Source organism: Sarcophilus harrisii, chromosome 5 (assembly GCF_902635505.1).
Source record: "Sarcophilus harrisii chromosome 5, mSarHar1.11, whole genome shotgun sequence".
NCBI classification, from domain to species: domain Eukaryota; kingdom Metazoa; phylum Chordata; class Mammalia; order Dasyuromorphia; family Dasyuridae; genus Sarcophilus; species Sarcophilus harrisii.
The window spans coordinates 200,939,803-200,957,633 of NC_045430.1; the positions used below are offsets into that span (position 1 = coordinate 200,939,803).

Sequence of the window (17,831 nt, forward strand, 5' to 3'; positions counted from 1 at the left end):
GGCTAGGACTTGGACAGGTACAGAAGCAGGGGCAATAGGAGTATGTACTGGGTTTCTCTTCTCATCTCCAATGCGTACAGCCTTTAAATTTCACATGTTACATTCTTCACATCCCACCTCCTTTGAGAAGCAGCCTGATACAGTGGCACTTTGTTAACCATCAAACCTTAGCATGGATACATTATCTGTTCTTTTACTTAACTGATTTAGACTTGAGAGCATGAAAGCATGAAACCCTAGAGGTAGAGCCTTGGGGAAGAAGGATGGAAAGAAGGAATGGAGGACAAAATGAAAAAGGGAAAATGCAGACAATAACGACCATTTTCCTAATTTCAGCTTGGGCCCAAGGGTCAAGGAGCCCATTTTTGTTTTAGAACTACAAAAAATGCAAATTTCTTTTATGTATGTGTGTGAGAGAATCTCATAGGTTCTGGAAATTTAACACACCAACAGATTAGGAACTTAATGTTCAAGGACTTAACAGGAAGAGGGCAATGGTTATGCTAAAGGAATCAATTGTAAATAGAATTTCAGGTATCATTGAAAACATTTTTTGAGAGAGTTCTCGGCCCATGTGGCTCTTTGTAGAAGTTAAGTTCCCGGGAAGCTAATGAAAAAGAACACTAGGTGTGAAGTAAAGAGGATCTGGGGGTCCTAATCTCAGCTTTGCTGCTTATTGTGTGATCTTGGGGCCTGGGTCCATTTTCTATAAAATGAGAGGGGCTACACTGGATGACATTCAAGGTTCCCTCAAACTAGAGGCCCGACTCAGCACTCACAGCCAATTTTGAGGGAAAGTTCCTTTTGAGTTCTATCAAGGGCAAAGGAGACAGTTATTCATCCTGTCCCAAGGCCTTTCAGCCACCTGGTCCATCTCCTCATTTAACTTCTTCCCCTTGTCCTAGTTCCCCTTCCACTGGAAACATCCCGTTGCTCTGCCTCTCCAAACCTCATGCAGCCCTAAAGACCAGCTTAAACCCCACCTTCTCCCCAAAGCCTCCTCTGACTCAGCCCCAAGGGTCTTTCAGATGCTTCTGTGGACACCAGGGCAATCCCCCAAACCCCATCTCCCCCTGAGAGGAACAGTTCTTTGAGGGCAGGCCCCTCCCCCAGGCTCAGGCTCAGCCATACAGACCAGACCAGAGCTGGGGTTGCCTGGCCCCTTTCTAGCAGTGAGATGGCTTCTGATGAAGGGAGGAAAGGGGGCAGTTGGTGAGGATGCTGGTTCACAGCCACCCCTGGAGGTAAGCAGTACTGAAGAGCATTGCTTCGAGCGGGCCAGAGAGTAGAAACGTTAGTAAAAGCAGAGTCCAAAGGGACGGTCTTTGCACAGGCCCTGACCAGGACTCCCTCCATAGCACTGCATCTTAACAGACTCCTGAGCCAAAGGCCCGGGAATCTTGCTCACTCTCACTCCTAACACTCAGACGCTCAGGGCTGCCCTCGGTGTCCTCTCTGCTCTCAGATCCCGCTCCGGGCCCCATACTACAGTAGGGGCTGAGGTCTCCATGTTGGGAGCTGGGCTGGAGAAGGGAACAGTACCCAGGCCAAGGAAGCAAAGTGTGGCTGTGGCTTTTTTTCCTTTTTCTTTATTGGACGCTTTATAGGGGTGTCAGGCAGATCTGGTAGTTACACTGTTAAATAATTCTTTAAAAACCAACCAGGACCAGGACCAGGGGCCCAGTGCCCACCTCTGAATCGGAAGCAGAGGGGAATAAGAAGCAGAAGGGGAGGGAAGAACAGAGGAGGGGTGGGGGCCCTCCTCATACCTCCTGGAGCCCAGACTCCCTTCACAGGGCCCAGCTGTGAGGGCTGGGCCCGGCGCTGCCCCCAGGTGACCCTGACTGCATCCACATCCAGGCATGGATAAGGTATACAATACGGGAGGAGGGAGGACAGCCAACTGTGGTCCAGACGTGGATAAAGGTGAGCAGAGAGGCTGGGACACAGACAGTTACTGTCTGTAGAGGTCAGAGTGCTACTAAGGCAGGAACAGGGAAGAAATGGGAGGGGAAAGGGAAGTGATGGCGAGGGATGAGGAATATTGCAGTGAGGTGAGAGCGCAGCCCGGGCTCCAGTCCTGGGTGGCTGGTCAGGGGAGCAGATGGTCTAGAGTCCTGACCCAAACCTGTGACAGCCAGCTCACACATTGTGGGTCCTCTTGGTGAGCTGGGGCTCCTCGTCCACCAGCTTGGACTTCAGGTGTTCTTTGTAGGCCAGGATGTCACCAGACCACTTGGTGATTGTTTGTTTCTCACAGACCCAGATCTCCTGGGCGACCTGAAAGAAGAATCACAACCGTCAGCTCTTTGCACTCACTCCAACAAATTAGGATGGCCTCTGTTCTAAGGCATGGTCAAGTTACCCCCCTGCAAAAGAGAACATGGTGCCCAAAGCTTAAACTCCAGCTTTGCCAGCTATTTGTTGTATAGACCACAGGCAAGACACGTAACCTCTCTAGGTCTTAGTTTCCTAATCTATAACATGAGGATGACGAAGATGACCACTGATGGCTTCCAGACCTAAACGTGTTATCTACAATTCTACGATCCATCTTCACTAACTCATGATCCCAATTGTTAGCACTCCCCTTTCTTCCCCTCATAGACCAAAAGCCTCCAGAGAAGACAGTTCCTCCTCAACAAAGTAGTCAGATGGGGCAATTAGATGGTGCAGTGGCTAGAGCAGCAGTCCTGAAAACAGGACCATCTGAATTCAAATCTGGTCTCAGACACTTAACACTTCCTGACTGAGTGGCCCTGGGTAAGTCACTTAACCCCAATTGTCTTAGCAAAAAAAATTATCTATAGCTATATATCCAAATAAATAAAAGTGGTCAGACCGGGAACCCTAGATTTCTTCCTCCCAAGAAAAGCAACTTTTCCACTAAAGCTGCTTTAGGAATGACTTTGTACCCTCCCCTCCCGTGTTCTTACCTGCTGGATGAGCCGGAAGTCATGGCTGACTAGCATCATGCCACCCTCAAACTCATTGATAGCATCAGCCAAAGCATCTATCGTCTCAATGTCTAGATGGTTGGTAGGCTCATCCAGGAAGAGCATATGGGGGTTCTGCCAAGCCAGCCAAGCCAGGCACACGCGACACTTCTGCCCATCTGAAAGGTTCCGGATCGGGCTCACCTGTTGGGACCACAACCCTTTGATCTCCACGGACCCTGGTGCAACACTCGGCTGCACTGTGCTAATGTCAGATTAGACCCACAATTCTTAATTTGGAGCTAAAAATTATTCAGGAGTCAGAAACTCGGGTGGCCTGACTCCTGGGACAGACCTCTCCCTGATATACAAGCTACCAGCTCAGGAAGCACTAAGTTTCCAATCCTGGCTCTGAATCCAGGAGTTTGATTCCCTTCACAACTACAGCCCACTTACAGGAGATTACTGCAAATATCTGTGTTTTTGCTACTCTTTTTCCATCAGGCACCTACCCTGAGGGCACAAAACATAAGGTGCAGAGAATGAAGATGTCAAGCCCTTCCCACCATACATCCCATTATAAAACTTTAAACCAGGATGGAAAAATCATGATCCTAAAACAAGATGAAACATTGAAGACAGTTTTGTTCCTTCCCTGTTACTTAGCCTTCTCTCTTATCTGGGAAAGGAGAAGGGAGAACAACAAATAGCTAACATTAAAAAAAAAATTTTATTGTTGTTGCAGTTGGGTTTTTTATAAAGGAATTTCACCAAGAGTCTGAGGATCTGGCAGAATGACATGGTTTAGGACATGACGCCCATAATCCATATGGTTCCGGATTCCCTCAGTTCCCAGAGGGCCTTCCTTGCTCACCTGCTGCTTCCCAGTTAGGCCATATCGACCAATGATCTTCCTCATCTCCTCTTTCTCTTTGATCTCTGGGTAGCACTTCAGCATGTATTCTAAGGGGGACAGATCCAAGTCCAGTTGCTCTTGTAAATGCTACATGTGGAGAACAGCAATAAGGCAAGTGTTAAAGCCTCTTTCTGAGTAAAACCCCAGAAGGGATAATCTGGAGACTTGAGCCCTGAGGTCTCCTGTCTCAGGGACAACAAGCTGTGTGCTGTCTATTTGGGTCTTTATGGCGAAGAACAGGCTAGATAAGCTGTGTACATCCCTTATTGGGGAGGTGGAAAAGTCAAGGATAATCAGACAGAGATCTGTCTTTTTCCACCCATGGCCCCTTTTCACCTCAGAAATTTTTATGCAACCTCAGGGATACGGGTATATAAAATAAGTTCACAAATCAAACATTAACTGATAATAAACCATAATTCTGCAACCCCCACATTCAGTTACATGACGCTCACATGGGATCATGATGGACAGTTTAGAATAGCAGGCCTGGAGTCAAGAAAACCTGAATTCAAATCCATGTGCTCCTGGACAAGTCTTTAAATGACATCTAACTTCTGTCCGTCTCAACTGTAAAATGGGCACCTACATCACAGGGCTGCTGTAAGGATGACTAAGATAACCTTTGTTAAGCACCGGGCATGCAAGGCACATGTAGCAGGCACCACATAAATGCTCCTTCCTATCCCCCGTACCTGATGGTAGCGGCCAATCTTGACGTGAGAGTGTTTCCGAATCATCCCATCTGTGGGCAGCAGCTGAAAGAACACAGCCAAGGCATAATGCATAAAGCTTCCCACCCAAGGGACACCCCCTCCCCCCCGCCACAGCCTCTTAATGAGGCTCTTCAAACACACAGTTAAACACAATGAAGCTCCACAAAGTTATGTTTGTATCTTGGACACCCTCAATGTGTCTGAAAGAGATCCTAACCGCCACCTCCCTATCCCAAGAAGAAACACAGAGGCACACAAGACACACAAATGAGGAAGACAAGACAGACAGCACACCATTTCTCAGTAGTCTCTCTCTCCTATCCACACTCATATATAGGATTCTCTATTCTGACTAAAGCAATGACAACTTCCTGTCTGCTGTTCTTAGAATAAAAACCAGCTGTTTTCTGAAAATACACTCAGATCAGCAATGCAAATCTGAGCAAACCTCATCCATTCTTCCCCCCAAATCTTACTCTTGGCTAAAGAACCTCAAGTAGCCCTCCATCATCTAGATATTTTGGGAAAATTTCCCAATCACAGAACTCTTTAGATGTTTAGTGAATAATCAATAAACCCCTTTTCTCAGAATGACATTTTAAATGTATAAAATAAAGCATGCAGGATTATAAAAGGAATCAATTATAGTGAAATATAAGGTCATTTTTCTCATTCAAGGTGAGTGACCCCTTGAAATCTTATCTGCGGACCACAAAAGAAATCCTGCTCTTGATGGAGAGGAGCCTAGGTGAAACAGGACGGTAGTAGCCAGAACATGATGATGTTGGGTCCCAAGTCATCAAGGATTATTGCCCTATAATTCCCAGCCCTCTGAACATTACGGCGATGGCTTCCTGAGCCCATAAAGCCTCTCCTTTCTCCCAAGTGGATACCCACCCAGTGTGACCCTCGTGATCCTACCTCTCCTGTTAGTAGCTTTAGCAGAGTTGACTTTCCAGCTCCATTGGGCCCCACTAGAGCCACACGTGTATCCAGGTCAATCCCAAACTCCAGGTTGTTGTAGATGCAGGGCTGTCATGTGTGTGCAGAAAAAACAGATACTTCAGTTTCCCATCCTACTGTGGCAGTTTCCAGACCATAGAGGAGAGACTAGCACATCTTTGCCAGTCCCTCCCCAGATGGCAGATCTCAAACCCCTCCTCCTCTCTCAAGAGGTATCAGTGATGATCTGGAAGGACAGCCTCCCTCCTTTTCCCTTTTCCCACCATGCAGCCCCTCAACCCCCAGTCTGAACTCACCCCATCATCTGTGTACTTAAAGCTCACATTCTGCACCATGATAACAGGTGGAGGAATCTTCCCACATGGCGGGAAATAAAATGAAAGCGTCTGGGGAGTAGAAGCAGAGAATACTGGCTGAGGTCTAGGCCCCTTTCCTGCCCTCTTCCCGCCAGTAACGCCCAGCCAAAGCCCGCGGCCTCTACCTTATCGCTAACCACTCTCTCCGTCAGGCCCGAGGCCATCATCTTCTGCAGCGTCTTCTCCTTGCTCTGCGCCTGCCGGGCCAGCTTAGCACTGCCGTGACCAAACCGAGCAATGTAGTTCTGAAACAGACCGGGGCCACCTCAGTGAGGGGCCTGCTCACCTCTCCTTCCCCCCACGCCGCTTCTTCAGGCAGTCACTGCCTTTCATACCTTCATGTGAGCAATCTGATCCTGTTCCCAGTGGAAACGCTTCATCTGATTTTCTTCCAGTTCTAGTCGTGTCTTCACATATTGGTCATAATTACCCTGCAGGAATAAGGTGGATAAAGCAGGCAGCTGTTTTCACTCAGGTAGGTCAGAGGCCAGGGAAAGGACTGTTCTCCTGCCTCTAGCTAAGTGAGAACATACAGCAAGTAAGGAGGGGGCAGCTAAGTGACCCAGTAGACAGTGTGCTGGGCCTGGAGTCAGGAAGACAAATCTAGTTCAAACCTGTTCTCAGGAATTTACTAAGTGTATGAACCTGGCCAAATTATTTAACTCTATTTGCCTCAGTTTCCTCATTTGTAAAATGAGTTGGAGATGGAAATGACATACCACTCCAATACCTTTGTCAAGAAAATTCCCAATGGGGTCAAAAGGAGCTGCCACAACTAAAGAACGACTATACAACAAAAAAGAGAGGGACGTGCTTTACGTTTGGAAATCTATAAACTTGAAGGCAATTGCTAAGCAGATAGCATGGCAACTACTGGGGAGAGCAGCAAAGAACTTAATATCCACTCAAAGAACAATAGCCTTTCCTATCACCTAGCCCAGAGCACAGCATAGCCAAAAAGGATTGATTTTCTTCATCAGGGACATGAGTAAACAGTCTTTAAAAATAAGATGACAAGATTCTCGTCTTCGTTCTTTTGTTCTGATGGGAAGATTAGGATCTAGGCCCAGTGCTCTCTAGTAAGGAAGAACTGGAAAGTTTTGAGTGTTGTTAAGAATATGTCTTGAACAAAAAAACTGTTACAAAGATAGTTCATTAAAAGGGGGAAAGAAGAGGTATATTAGAAAATGAAGATAATGTAAAAATAAAAGATGGATAAAAGCAAAAAAAAATCTCTATAACATGCTTGAACCCAAAGAAGTCACCCCATTGGGGCTGCAGGAGCCCACTCACTGTGTAATACTTGAGCTTCCGATTATGCATGTGGATGATATTAGTACAAACACCATTCAGGAAGTCCTGGGAATGGGAGACGAGGACCAGAATTCGCTTGAAGCTGAAAAGCCAAAGAACTCATGAAGGAGGCCAAATTTTATTTTCCTTAACCACTTTCTTAAAAATCAGGCAGGTGGAGGTGGTAGCAAACAATGAAGCAAAAGAAAAGACAGCTGAGTTGGATATGTATGCATACACACAAATAAAATATGGAAGTGGCTATGGATAGACAGCTGCCTGGGCTGGAGGAAAGTAGGATGGATGAAAGAACACAGAAGTTAATAGATTTTGACAGACTAGGGGGATAGTGTAGAAAACATTGACCAGAACCATTTCCAAATGTAGTGTAGTATTTATATAAATCAGGGACTTTGTTAGGCTTCACCAGGATTCTTCCTTATTCCCTTTACTAGAAGATCTCAAGTTGAATCCAAAATCTTATACAGAAGCTCCTCCCAAGTCTGTTTCTAATTTGCGAGAAGGGGTGCTTCTGATCTTGTCCCCAGCCCATGGGGTTTTTAGCCTGGGAACCATGGATTTATCTTTCTAATGTTAAAAGAGGCTTGATCCTACATATTTTTGGTATTTCCAACCATTATTCTGAGAAAGGGTTCATAGGCTTTACACCAATCTGCCAAGAGGGTTCCACAGCACAAAGTTACCAATCCAGCCCTAGTGTCCTCCCCCACAACCACCCACACACAAGCACACCCTCTTACGTCTTCAGTTCTTCTTCTAGCCAAACGCAGGCATCCAGGTCCAGGTGGTTGGTGGGCTCATCTAATAGCAGCATGAAAGGGCGGATAAAAAGGGCTCTGGTGGGGAGGGAAGAGGAGCAAGAGAGGTGCTTATTACACTTGGTGCTGGGGACATAAACACACAGAGGCCCGGGAAAGTCCCAGAAACATCTGGTGGTTCTCCAGCCTTAGAGGGAGGGGAGGTCTAAGAGAGTGACAGAAATGATCAAGGGTTGGACACGAAGATTTTTAAACAAAGGAATTATTTAGCCTGGAAAAGGGAGTCTCCAGAGGACTCATAAAAACGCTGAGGTTTCTCTTACAAGTCTTACATGTCCCCAAAAGGGACATGAAAAATAAAGTAGGACAGCCAAAGGCACCCCTTTATGCCCCCAATAACAGGGAGGCCATGGGATGTGCTCCATTCCTAGAGCGGACACCTCTCCTAAGAAGAGACCTAACTAAAGCCTACTTTCTGCCTAGAAGCAGAGAGATAAAATTTTGGAATTCTTTCCCCACTCATGTTCCAAATCATGAGTTGGTAGGTGGTCATTCTAAAATAGCTCTTTTAAATATTCACTTCTTGAAGGAGGAAAATGAAATAAAGAACTCAGGGAAGGAGTAGAAAGGGAAGCCAATTTGAGGAATATCCTTAGGAAAGACCTGGAGCCTCCAATGGGTAGCATGAAAGGAGAGAGTAAATACCTTAAATTAAGCACTTTTGTCAATTATTTAGCACAGATTATTAGGAATCAGACACAAGACAGAAAAGGGGAAAGGGGACTGGAACGAACTGCCAGAAAAGAGGCCCTTTTAAAAATTCTGTCCTGTTTAGGCCTGTTATCCACCCAACTCTCCCAGCATAATCCCACAACCTGTAATTAAAACCATTCCTTATTAGACATACATCACTGCTGACCCTTGTTCTAAGACAACTATCTCCAAAGAGTGGTTGGGGTTCAACTCTAAGAAACTAGTGACAGATGGCAGTGATGTGCCTCAAGAAAATTAGGCTGGCCTGAGGCCAGGAGGAACCCACCTGGCAAGAGCAACTCTCATTCTCCAGCCACCACTGAAGTCCTTGAGTTTCTTTTGTTGCATGGCAGGTGTGAAGCCCAAACCATGTAGAATCCGTGAGGCCCTCATCTCTGCCTTGTCGGCATCCAGCTCTTCTAATCGTTCATAGAGCTCCATCAGCTTCTCACATTCGGCTGCAAGTGGGGGGAGGACAGTCTATAACTAAGGATCTTAGTGAGCACCACCTTTATTCACTGTGAGTTCCCACTCAAGTTCACCCGAGGTCCATACCATCCTCATGGGCCAGCCTCTCAGCCTCTCTCTCCAGCATGGCCCTCTCTGTATCCACCTCCATCACACACTGCAGGGGTGTCTTATCACTGGGGGGCATCTCCCTAGTCAGGTGGTAGATATCAATGTGCTCTGGAATAGGTACTTCCCGCTTACCAATAGCAGACAGCAGCATGGATTTTCCTGAAGGTGAAAGAGAAATTTAGAAAAATTTGAGGAGGGAGTAGGAGACAGGATATACTCTGGCTGCCACTTATCTCTCACAACTGAGCTGGCTTTCCACTTCGCCCAGAAGGGACACTCCTCCCTAGAACTGTAACCATTGCCTTCACTCTCTTATCTATTGCCTATCTCATTTTAGCCATCTTAAAGGACCCAGCTCCCCCCCTCCTTCTCCCAGAAATCCATGAGGAAACTTCCCTTGGCTACTTCAGCCTCGAATTTTCTCTCTCCTCTCACCCACAAACACTTGCTGTCCTTCCCAGTCTCCTGGAACTTGTTATGCTATGCCTAGTACTGTTCAGTTGCTTCTTTGTGAGGGCCCTTAAGGCAGGAGGAATTCCTGGTCATCTCTGCCTCCTGCACAGTGCCTGGCACCTCAGCTCTGCAGTAGATGCCCTCTAAGTTCTGCTGGCTGACAAAACAACGGACCAGACATCTCTCACCATTCTGGAGCCTCACCAATTCCATTCAGACCAATGAGGCCGTAGCGACGCCCTGAGTTCAGTTCCAGCTTTGTGTCACTGAGTAACTCTTGGCCATGGAAAGTGAGCGAGAGGTTAATGATGTGGACGTCAGTGCTGTTGGGGTGAGAGGCCAGGACTCCCGTGACAGCTCGGGCAGCAGCTTTCTTCAACTCAAAGTCTTCCAGCTCCTTAGTCAGCAAATCCACCTCTACGGACAGCAGGGGAAGAATGATTACTAGGCACCACTGCTCCCAGATGTCTGTCCAGCAGTGATGAAAATCACCTGCTGGATCAAAGCCCACGCACCTAGAACCTGGGCATGGTTCTCTCCAACACGACTTTATTTACATTTGATGCCTGACTTCTCTGGTTTCAGTCAGGGAGATGGACAGAGCCTCATCTCACTGTACCAAGCGACCTCTCCACTGCATTTATTTCATTATCACTTGCATAATTATTTTTCTACATGTTAAAAGTCCCTTAAGGGAAGGGTTGATACACTTCATCTGTTCTTCAGCAGATGCTAATGGCCACGGCCACCTTACCCTACCAACTAAGGAGGCAGGGATTCCAGGAAACCACACAGCCAAGAAGAGACCAGTCCCCACCAAGGGGACACGAAAGGAGCTTATTACTGTTGGTGCCATCACTCTCCTGCTGAGCAGGAAATGACTATATTTAGCTTCCACAGAAAAAGCCAGGGTCAACAACAGGGCCCACACCACCAGATGGTGGCTCATTTCTTGTGACTCATGGAATTACTGCTCCTTTATATTATCTGAGCCAAAATGACCTCCAAAGATGGTCCTTGAGGCAGTTCCGGGATTATGGGCAGCCTACTCACACCCTTTAAGTTTTAAAATCATTATTTTGAAGGGCAAAGAGAGAAACTGTTTGAAATTTTCTTGGATAAAGAGAAATGGGGTCTGGTAGGAAAACTGATGAGAAAGTTTGGAAGATACACTAATACCATGGAAAGAATACTAGCTTTGGATTCCAGAAGCCTAGGAGTTAAGTGCTAATTTTTTTTACTAATTAGTTGGGTGACCTCAGCCAGTTTACCTTTGGGCATCTCTTGCTTTTTTACAGTGAGAGAATCTTAAGAATTGGAAGACATTTTAATGATCATCTAATCCAACCCCTTTAGGATGGGCTCATTAAGGTAAAGTGCCTTGTTCTGAGTCACATAATCAGGTCATGCAAGATGACACCAGTCCAGTATTCTACCCCCTACTAACACTGCCATTGCAATGAGGGATGATCCAATGCCTGCCCCACCTACCTTGGGGTTCTTGGCTTCTCTTCAAAAATCAAATAAAAGGATGGATATAAAAAATGCTTTGAAAATAAGAAAATGACATGAATGTGAAGATGAGTCTAGAAGATGACTAATAAATATAGAAAAGGAATGGGGGCTGAGCTGGAAAATAAGTGCTCCAGAAACACAATTGGTGAAGATAATAGAACTGGTCTGCTGTGAGAAGATGAGGCCTTAGAGGGGTAAGATAAAATTTAATGAAGATGTGAAGAAAATTCAAAGGAATGTGAGAAAGCCTACTATGAAAGGTTTGTTATATAATTTTAAAAATATTGAACTTCAGAAAGATTTAGGTTCAAATTCCACCTCCAAACTGACTAGCAGGTTAATCCACAATGCTGAGTATCACTCTTCTCCACCAGATTGGGACAATACTACCTACAGTATGAACTCCCCCAAAGTGTTGTATACATTAAAATTTATTTTTTTTAAAGTGTTTTGTAAACCTTAAAGCGTTATATAAATGTTATCTACTATTATCATCAAGATTTTTGGTAATACCAAGACTGATGCTGATGACAGCATCAGAATAAATGCCATGGCACTGCCAATAGCCCCACAACAACAAATTCAGGGAGAAAGAAGCTTACGATCATCAGACAAAGGTCTGAACTGGGAATGTAAACTCCTGAGAGGAATGGACATAGGACACCTGCTCATTCTCAGAATCCCCAAGCTGGCCACCTTTGCAATTTTTATGTACTTTGGAAAGAGAAGCTTTCCAATGGTGGGGAATGATGATGGAAGTAAGGATGGGAAGGAAGAGTATGGTCTGCTTAGATGGATTAGAACTATGAGTTCAAAAATCTATTTGAGGATTGTTGTTGTTCATCCTTTATTTTCAAAGAGGATCTCCACCTGTACAGTCAAATTTAATAATTTAAATCTTAAAATTAGATTTAAGAAAATGATCAAAGCTCCTTTAAGAGCTGCTCCTATATCCCTCTTTTTTTCTTGTCATGAACCCATGATCCCTGGGTCATTTTTCTGCTCAGGGTCAGACCACCCCCTCAAGAGAATAATAGATCAACATTATCCTGCCTGTTAGTTCTCATCTCTTCCCTCACTATTCCCCAACACACACCCTTTTGTCCTAGCCAAGCCAATTTCTTCACTACTCCCTGAGTAAATCTCATTCATTCCTACTTATATTTTGGTTCATGCTGTTTTCCAGAGAGAATATTGTCACTGTTGTCAATCTTACAAATCAAAAAAAGAATTAAACGATGGTTCTCTTTGATGGATGGTTCTTTTGTTTTTCCATGCTCTGCTTCCTGAGAAAGATTGGCTGGCAAACTCAGGTTTGATGATATGTAGCCCGGAGTCACTCCCAAACCCTATGGGGAGCTTGTGAAAAGACTTGGCCTTTGGCAGCCTGGAAGGTGGGACACCAAAGGGGTGTTGAAAGAAATGGTAACCCAAATAGCTGGTAACAAGGTAAGCTCCAAGAATTAGAAAGAAGCCTAGTTCTAGTCCTTGAAGAGGTACTGCAGAGTAACAGAAATGATAGCCTTAGCAGCAGGAAATCAGGTTTGAATTCCTCCTTAGATATTTACTAGATGTCTGACCTTGGGCATGTCATTTTTTTTTTTTTTTTTTGCTGAGCCAACTGGGGTTAAGTGACATGCCCAGGGTCACACAGCTAGGAAGTGTTAAGTGTCTGAGATCAGAACTTGGGTCCTTCTGACTTCAGGCCTGGTGCTCTATCCATTGCACCAACTAGCTGACTCTGGGCATGTCATTTTCCTCATTCGCAAAATGGGAATAATACCTGTTCTACATCTACAATGTGGGGTTATGAGAAAAATGCTTTGCAAACATTAAAAGCACCAAATACATGTGAGCCTTTATTGTACCTTAGCAACTTGAGGCAGAGTGGTAAGAGACTAAAATCAGACATAGGTATGATGACAACATTTTTGTCTTAGAGAAGGCTGGGACTGAGGAATGATTCTTTGACCTAAGAATGGAAGAGCTTTGCGGTCAAATTTCCTAATTCAATGTGTATACATTGCTTTAAAGACCATATCAGTCCAAGATAACAGTTTCACTTTCCCAAGGAGAGGGTTTCATCATCCTTTGTTTCAAATGACACATCTTACTTTGGCCACCCTCATTTCTTCTATCTAACCCATGTGCCCTCTGACTTAGGCAAAAAAACTTTTCTGCCCCATGGTTTGGGATGACCTGTTATTGTGAGTCAAAATGCTTCTGCTATTACTAGAAGCATAAAGTACTAGAATAAAATAGAATTCTCCTATGGGATTGTAGGAAGCGACAACTCCCTTGTGAGAAGTGGGAATCAAATTTAAAATGACTAATCTTTTTGCAACCATACCAAAAAGTGCATAAGACTGGCAGGTTAGATATGAAATGTTCACTAGATCCAGAGCATGAGTCTTACCTGAGTATCAAATGGCTCAGCACTAAGATCCAATGGAAGCTTTCTGTTGCCAAAATTTAGTAAGTATTTCCAGAAAAAAAGGCCAGTTTTGATATCAGAGAAGACAAGTAGTCTGTCGTAAACATTGAGAGAGCTATACTGAAGGTTAGTTTCCAGTTTCTAAATGGAACAATTATTTAAAGCCAAATAAACTACATCTAAGTTAGGCTAAGATGCTAGTTAGACATTGGAGAATCTGAAAGGAAAAACCAGCCTTATCTTTGCTTTGGATCCTTATTCAGATAATTAGGAGGAGGGTTGAATAGAATGGAAATGACCATCTTGAGCTTTGGAATTTTCATTTCCACCCCCAAACCCTTTTTTAAATCTCAGAGATGTCTTGACTAAGTTAAAGACTTGTCTGACACCTTAAAGAAGGGAGGCCAGGTTTCCAGGGTTAGGTTAGTGATATAAAAGCAAAATAAAATGCCTGGGGCACTGGTTTGTAAATTCAGCAGTAAAAATTATTCCCTTTCACCAACATTTTTACTACATGGTCTGATGTCTTTCTAGTTTTCTCCCAATCAATGTTCCAGACATGGAATAATCCCCTAGTTCTTATTTTCCTCCCTCATTCTTTCCTTTATCCCTTCCTTCCCTGAATGCTTCTTGTCTGCACCACTTTTTTTAATCCTCCTTATTAGACAGCTATTGTGCAAAGTTCTTTCATGGGTACAGAGGCTAGGAATAAAAAAGTGGAACACAAAAAGGCAAAAAGAAGAAACTTCTTATCTGGTTCTTGTTTTCAAGGTACTTATAGTCCAGATGAGGAAAAATGATATAAAAAGAAAAACAGTAAAAGAAAGCATTTGTTAAGTGTCAAATAATATGTATAGGTAATAAGCATTTTATAGAAATCTAATGAGGAAGCGCTTACTATGGGCTGGTGTAGTTGAAAAAGGCTTCATTAAAAGAGAAGGTATTTATAGACCATGAAGTAACAGTACTCAGATAACTGGAGAGGAAAAGGATGGTCATTTCAGGCAAAGGAAGCTGAGAAGCCATGAGAAGTAACAACTTGCAAGAGAAACTCCACATAAAATGAATAGATCAATTTTGGGAGTAAGAGAGTAGGAAGTATATATAACTTCATTGATATAGGAAACTCCTGATGAGGAAAAACTTTCTGGGATGGGAAAAAAGAATCATTCTGCAAATTACAGTCTTAGGGCTACCCTGAGCACTGATTTAGAAGTTAAGTGACATATAAAATCATATAAATAATAAATGTCTGAGGTGGAACTCAAACCAGATTTCCCTACTCCCAAGATAGGCTATATTAAAACACAATGCCTATCAAGTAATTAAGTAAAAACCTAAGCAGAATATTAAGAAAATTACTTAAAACATTACTTTGATAGTTGGTTATTTTTTTTTTTCCTTTTTGTATTTCATCTCCCCAAACTCTTTAGAAGATTGGAGGGAGAATGAGAAACTTTTTCTATCATGTTTTTCAGACTCTAGTTTGGTGACTTATAAGTAGAATATACTAAACAAACATTTCCAACAAAATAAAATAGAGAAAAGCATTTCTTTCTAGGGGTCAAGCATAAGGCATCTTTTCCTATGTGGTCAATAGTTTTTGGAAGGTTCCATGTGACACATAATCCAGTACCTTGGCCCCCATGTGGGCTCAGCGAATCCTTATCCGCTGTGAAAAACAATAAGCAGAGAAAGGAAAAGTATCCAGATATTAGAATGAACCGCAGCACTCCGGCATCAGATACTCAACAAAGACGGTAGGCGCAAGTTACTGATCCAAAATCTATGACAAAAGATAGGTCCATTGTCCTTTTCTGCACCTAAATCAAGGCTAACAAAAGCCAAGGTTCTGACAGCACTCGATCTACGAGCCCCACACAGAGAATTCCCATAAAAGACACTTCACCCTTACCTAAATTTTCTTTGCCATTGGCTTCATTTTTCTCCTCCACCACCTGTGGCTCTGTGACAACATCTCCATTTTCTTCATGCCCTTTCTTGGGCCTCTGCCTGGCTTTAGCGGCTTCCTTCTTTTTGGCTGCCTTCTTCTTGGCCAGATCAGAGGGCATGGTGACGAGCCACAGGTGTTAGTTATTTCAGCTTAACCTGCCATGAGAAAGGTAAAGAAATTCAAACACGGCCAAGCACAGACCACAGAGGTGCGAGCGAGCCCTTCCTCTATCTCCTCCCTAGGATCTCTCGCCTAGGGGGTCTCCTCCATTCCTCAGCACCTGGTCCGTCCCAGACAGTTTGCTGGTTCCAACCAGATCACAGGCTAATGCTGGATCTGGAGTCGGGGAATCGGAGTTAGAATCTCACCGTCTCCACTTAATTAGCAACGCCGGGCAAGTCAATGGACTCTTCTGGGCCTTTTGTCTGTGAATCAACTTTGGTTCAAATAATCTCCCCGGTCCCTCTCGGCTCTCACTCTACACTCCTAGATCTGGCTTGGCCTCCCCCACGCCTCCACTCTGCCCGCTCCTCAACCTGACACAAGGTCCCAGCAGACTTCTGCTCCCCCCAGTCCGCTGCCCCTTTAACTTCACCTTTTAAAAGCCTCTCTCATTCCATCCTTTCCTGCCTCGTCCTCCCAGCCTGTTCTTCCTTTCCCTTCCTGCTCTCTGTTCCCCCTCCTCACCCCTGCACTGATTCTCTCCGGGCCCCCCCCCCCCTTCCTGGCCCGTCTCTTCTCATTCACTCCTGATTCTTCCCCCTCTCGCTTTCTCCTTCATTTCTCACTCCCCGCCCCTCCCCCCTCCCGCTCTCTCCCCTTTTCACTTTGTGTCTCCCAACTCCCCTTCGCTCCCTCCTTCCGCCGCCCTCCTTGCCCCCTCCCTCGTTCTCTCTCCACTTTCTCCCCTCCCCCAACTCCATCTCTCCCTCCCGCAAGTCTCTCCCCCTTTCCCACACTCCTCTACTCTCGGGTCTTTTCCTTTCCCCCCGACTCTCTAAAACATTCCCTCTACTTCTCTTCGTCCTCCGCCAACTCTTTTCCCCCCAACTCTCCTCTCTCCGATCTTCCCCTCACCTCCTTCCCCCCCCTCCCCGGCCCCGGCCCGGTTCTCTTCCCTCACCAACCGTCCCTCACCAGACGTCCTCTTCCCCCCCCCGGTCTCCTTTCCGTTCCCGTGGTCTCCCCGCTCCATCCCTCGCCTTCCCTTCAGGCCCGGTTCGACTCTCCCGCCCTCACCGGCCGGCACCCCCTCCCCCAGCTCACCGGGCCTCGCCGCTCGGCCTCTGTCGCAACACAGCAGCTTCGGCTACTCCGCGTGCGGCCGGCTCGCCAGCCAATCACAAAACCCGCCTGCTCCCGGCGCGCTTCCGCGCAGCCACCTGGGAAATGTCGTCTTCCCAGAGCGGCAGGCTAAGGATAGGGCCGTGCACGCGAACTACCGCAGTTCCCAGAGGCCTCAGCGCAGTCTCGATGACGTCATCCAAGGGGGAAGCGCAGTATTTTCTGGGAATTGTAGTCCAACGTTCCCCATGCTCGTGGGCTGACATTAGGTCCCAGAACTGCAAATCCCAACAGAATGTGCGCACAGGTGTGTGTGATGGCTTTAGGTCCTCCCCCACTTTCCTCAGTTCTTTTTTGCGGGATGCCGGGAAATGGAGTTCCCAGGAAGGAGTCTAACAGGAGAGATTGCTGAAAACTCCAACTACATTCCCAGTATCCACCGCTTGGCGTGAGCTGGGCGACACAAAGTGCGGGCGGGGATTAGGGGAGTGGGAGGCGGAGCGGGAGGCGGAGCGTCGCGGAGAACCGAGCTGAGCCAGGAACTGAAGTCGTCGAGGTGTTAAAATAATTATGAGATTTAGTCCAGCCCTTCGAGCCTAGAGAAGCTTTCCTCCGGCTTTCCTGTGCTTTGCGACGCCCAGCTTCTTGAAACAGTTTCCGGCAGCTGGAGCCTCGGCTCCTTTCCTGCGCATCTGTCGCCTCTTGGCCCCGAAGCTTCAACCCCTCCGCGGTTGGCGTTGGGGAGTGGGGCGAAGGGGACGGCGTTCTCTGTGAGATCGATCACCTACGGCCTCCTGCCTCATCGAATCCTCGGGCTTGGGACGCCCCCCTTCCTGGCTCTCCTACTTCGCCGTGGCCCCCACATTCTTTCCCTTAGTCCCTCTATCCCCACCCCTTGTA

At 45.8% G+C, this 17,831-nt stretch overlaps 1 protein-coding gene across 5 annotated transcripts; it reads right to left on the minus strand.

Annotated features, from left to right (window-relative positions):
* Positions 1 to 1,579: 1,579 nt before the first annotated feature.
* On the minus strand, positions 1,580 to 17,048 carry LOC100922149 (ATP-binding cassette sub-family F member 2). Of its 5 annotated transcripts, none has more exons than XM_031939442.1 (15): positions 16,914 to 17,048; positions 15,609 to 15,802; positions 9,949 to 10,161; positions 9,268 to 9,450; positions 8,999 to 9,170; positions 7,942 to 8,037; positions 7,181 to 7,283; positions 6,223 to 6,318; positions 6,013 to 6,132; positions 5,828 to 5,917; positions 5,490 to 5,600; positions 4,548 to 4,610; positions 3,811 to 3,939; positions 2,937 to 3,140; positions 1,580 to 2,280 (listed from the first exon to the last, which is right to left on the minus strand). In XM_031939442.1, the coding sequence occupies exons 2-15, from the start codon at positions 15,763 to 15,765 to the stop codon at positions 2,143 to 2,145; spliced, it is 1,875 nt and encodes a 624-aa protein (XP_031795302.1). In that variant the 5' UTR covers positions 15,766 to 15,802; positions 16,914 to 17,048; the 3' UTR covers positions 1,580 to 2,142. The 5 variants fall into 5 exon arrangements, with proteins under 5 accessions (XP_031795302.1, XP_031795303.1, XP_031795304.1 ...); XM_031939443.1 differs by lacking the exon at positions 16,914 to 17,048 and adding an exon at positions 16,771 to 16,908; XM_031939444.1 differs by lacking the exon at positions 16,914 to 17,048 and adding an exon at positions 16,785 to 16,906.
* Positions 17,049 to 17,831: the final 783 nt, after the last annotated feature.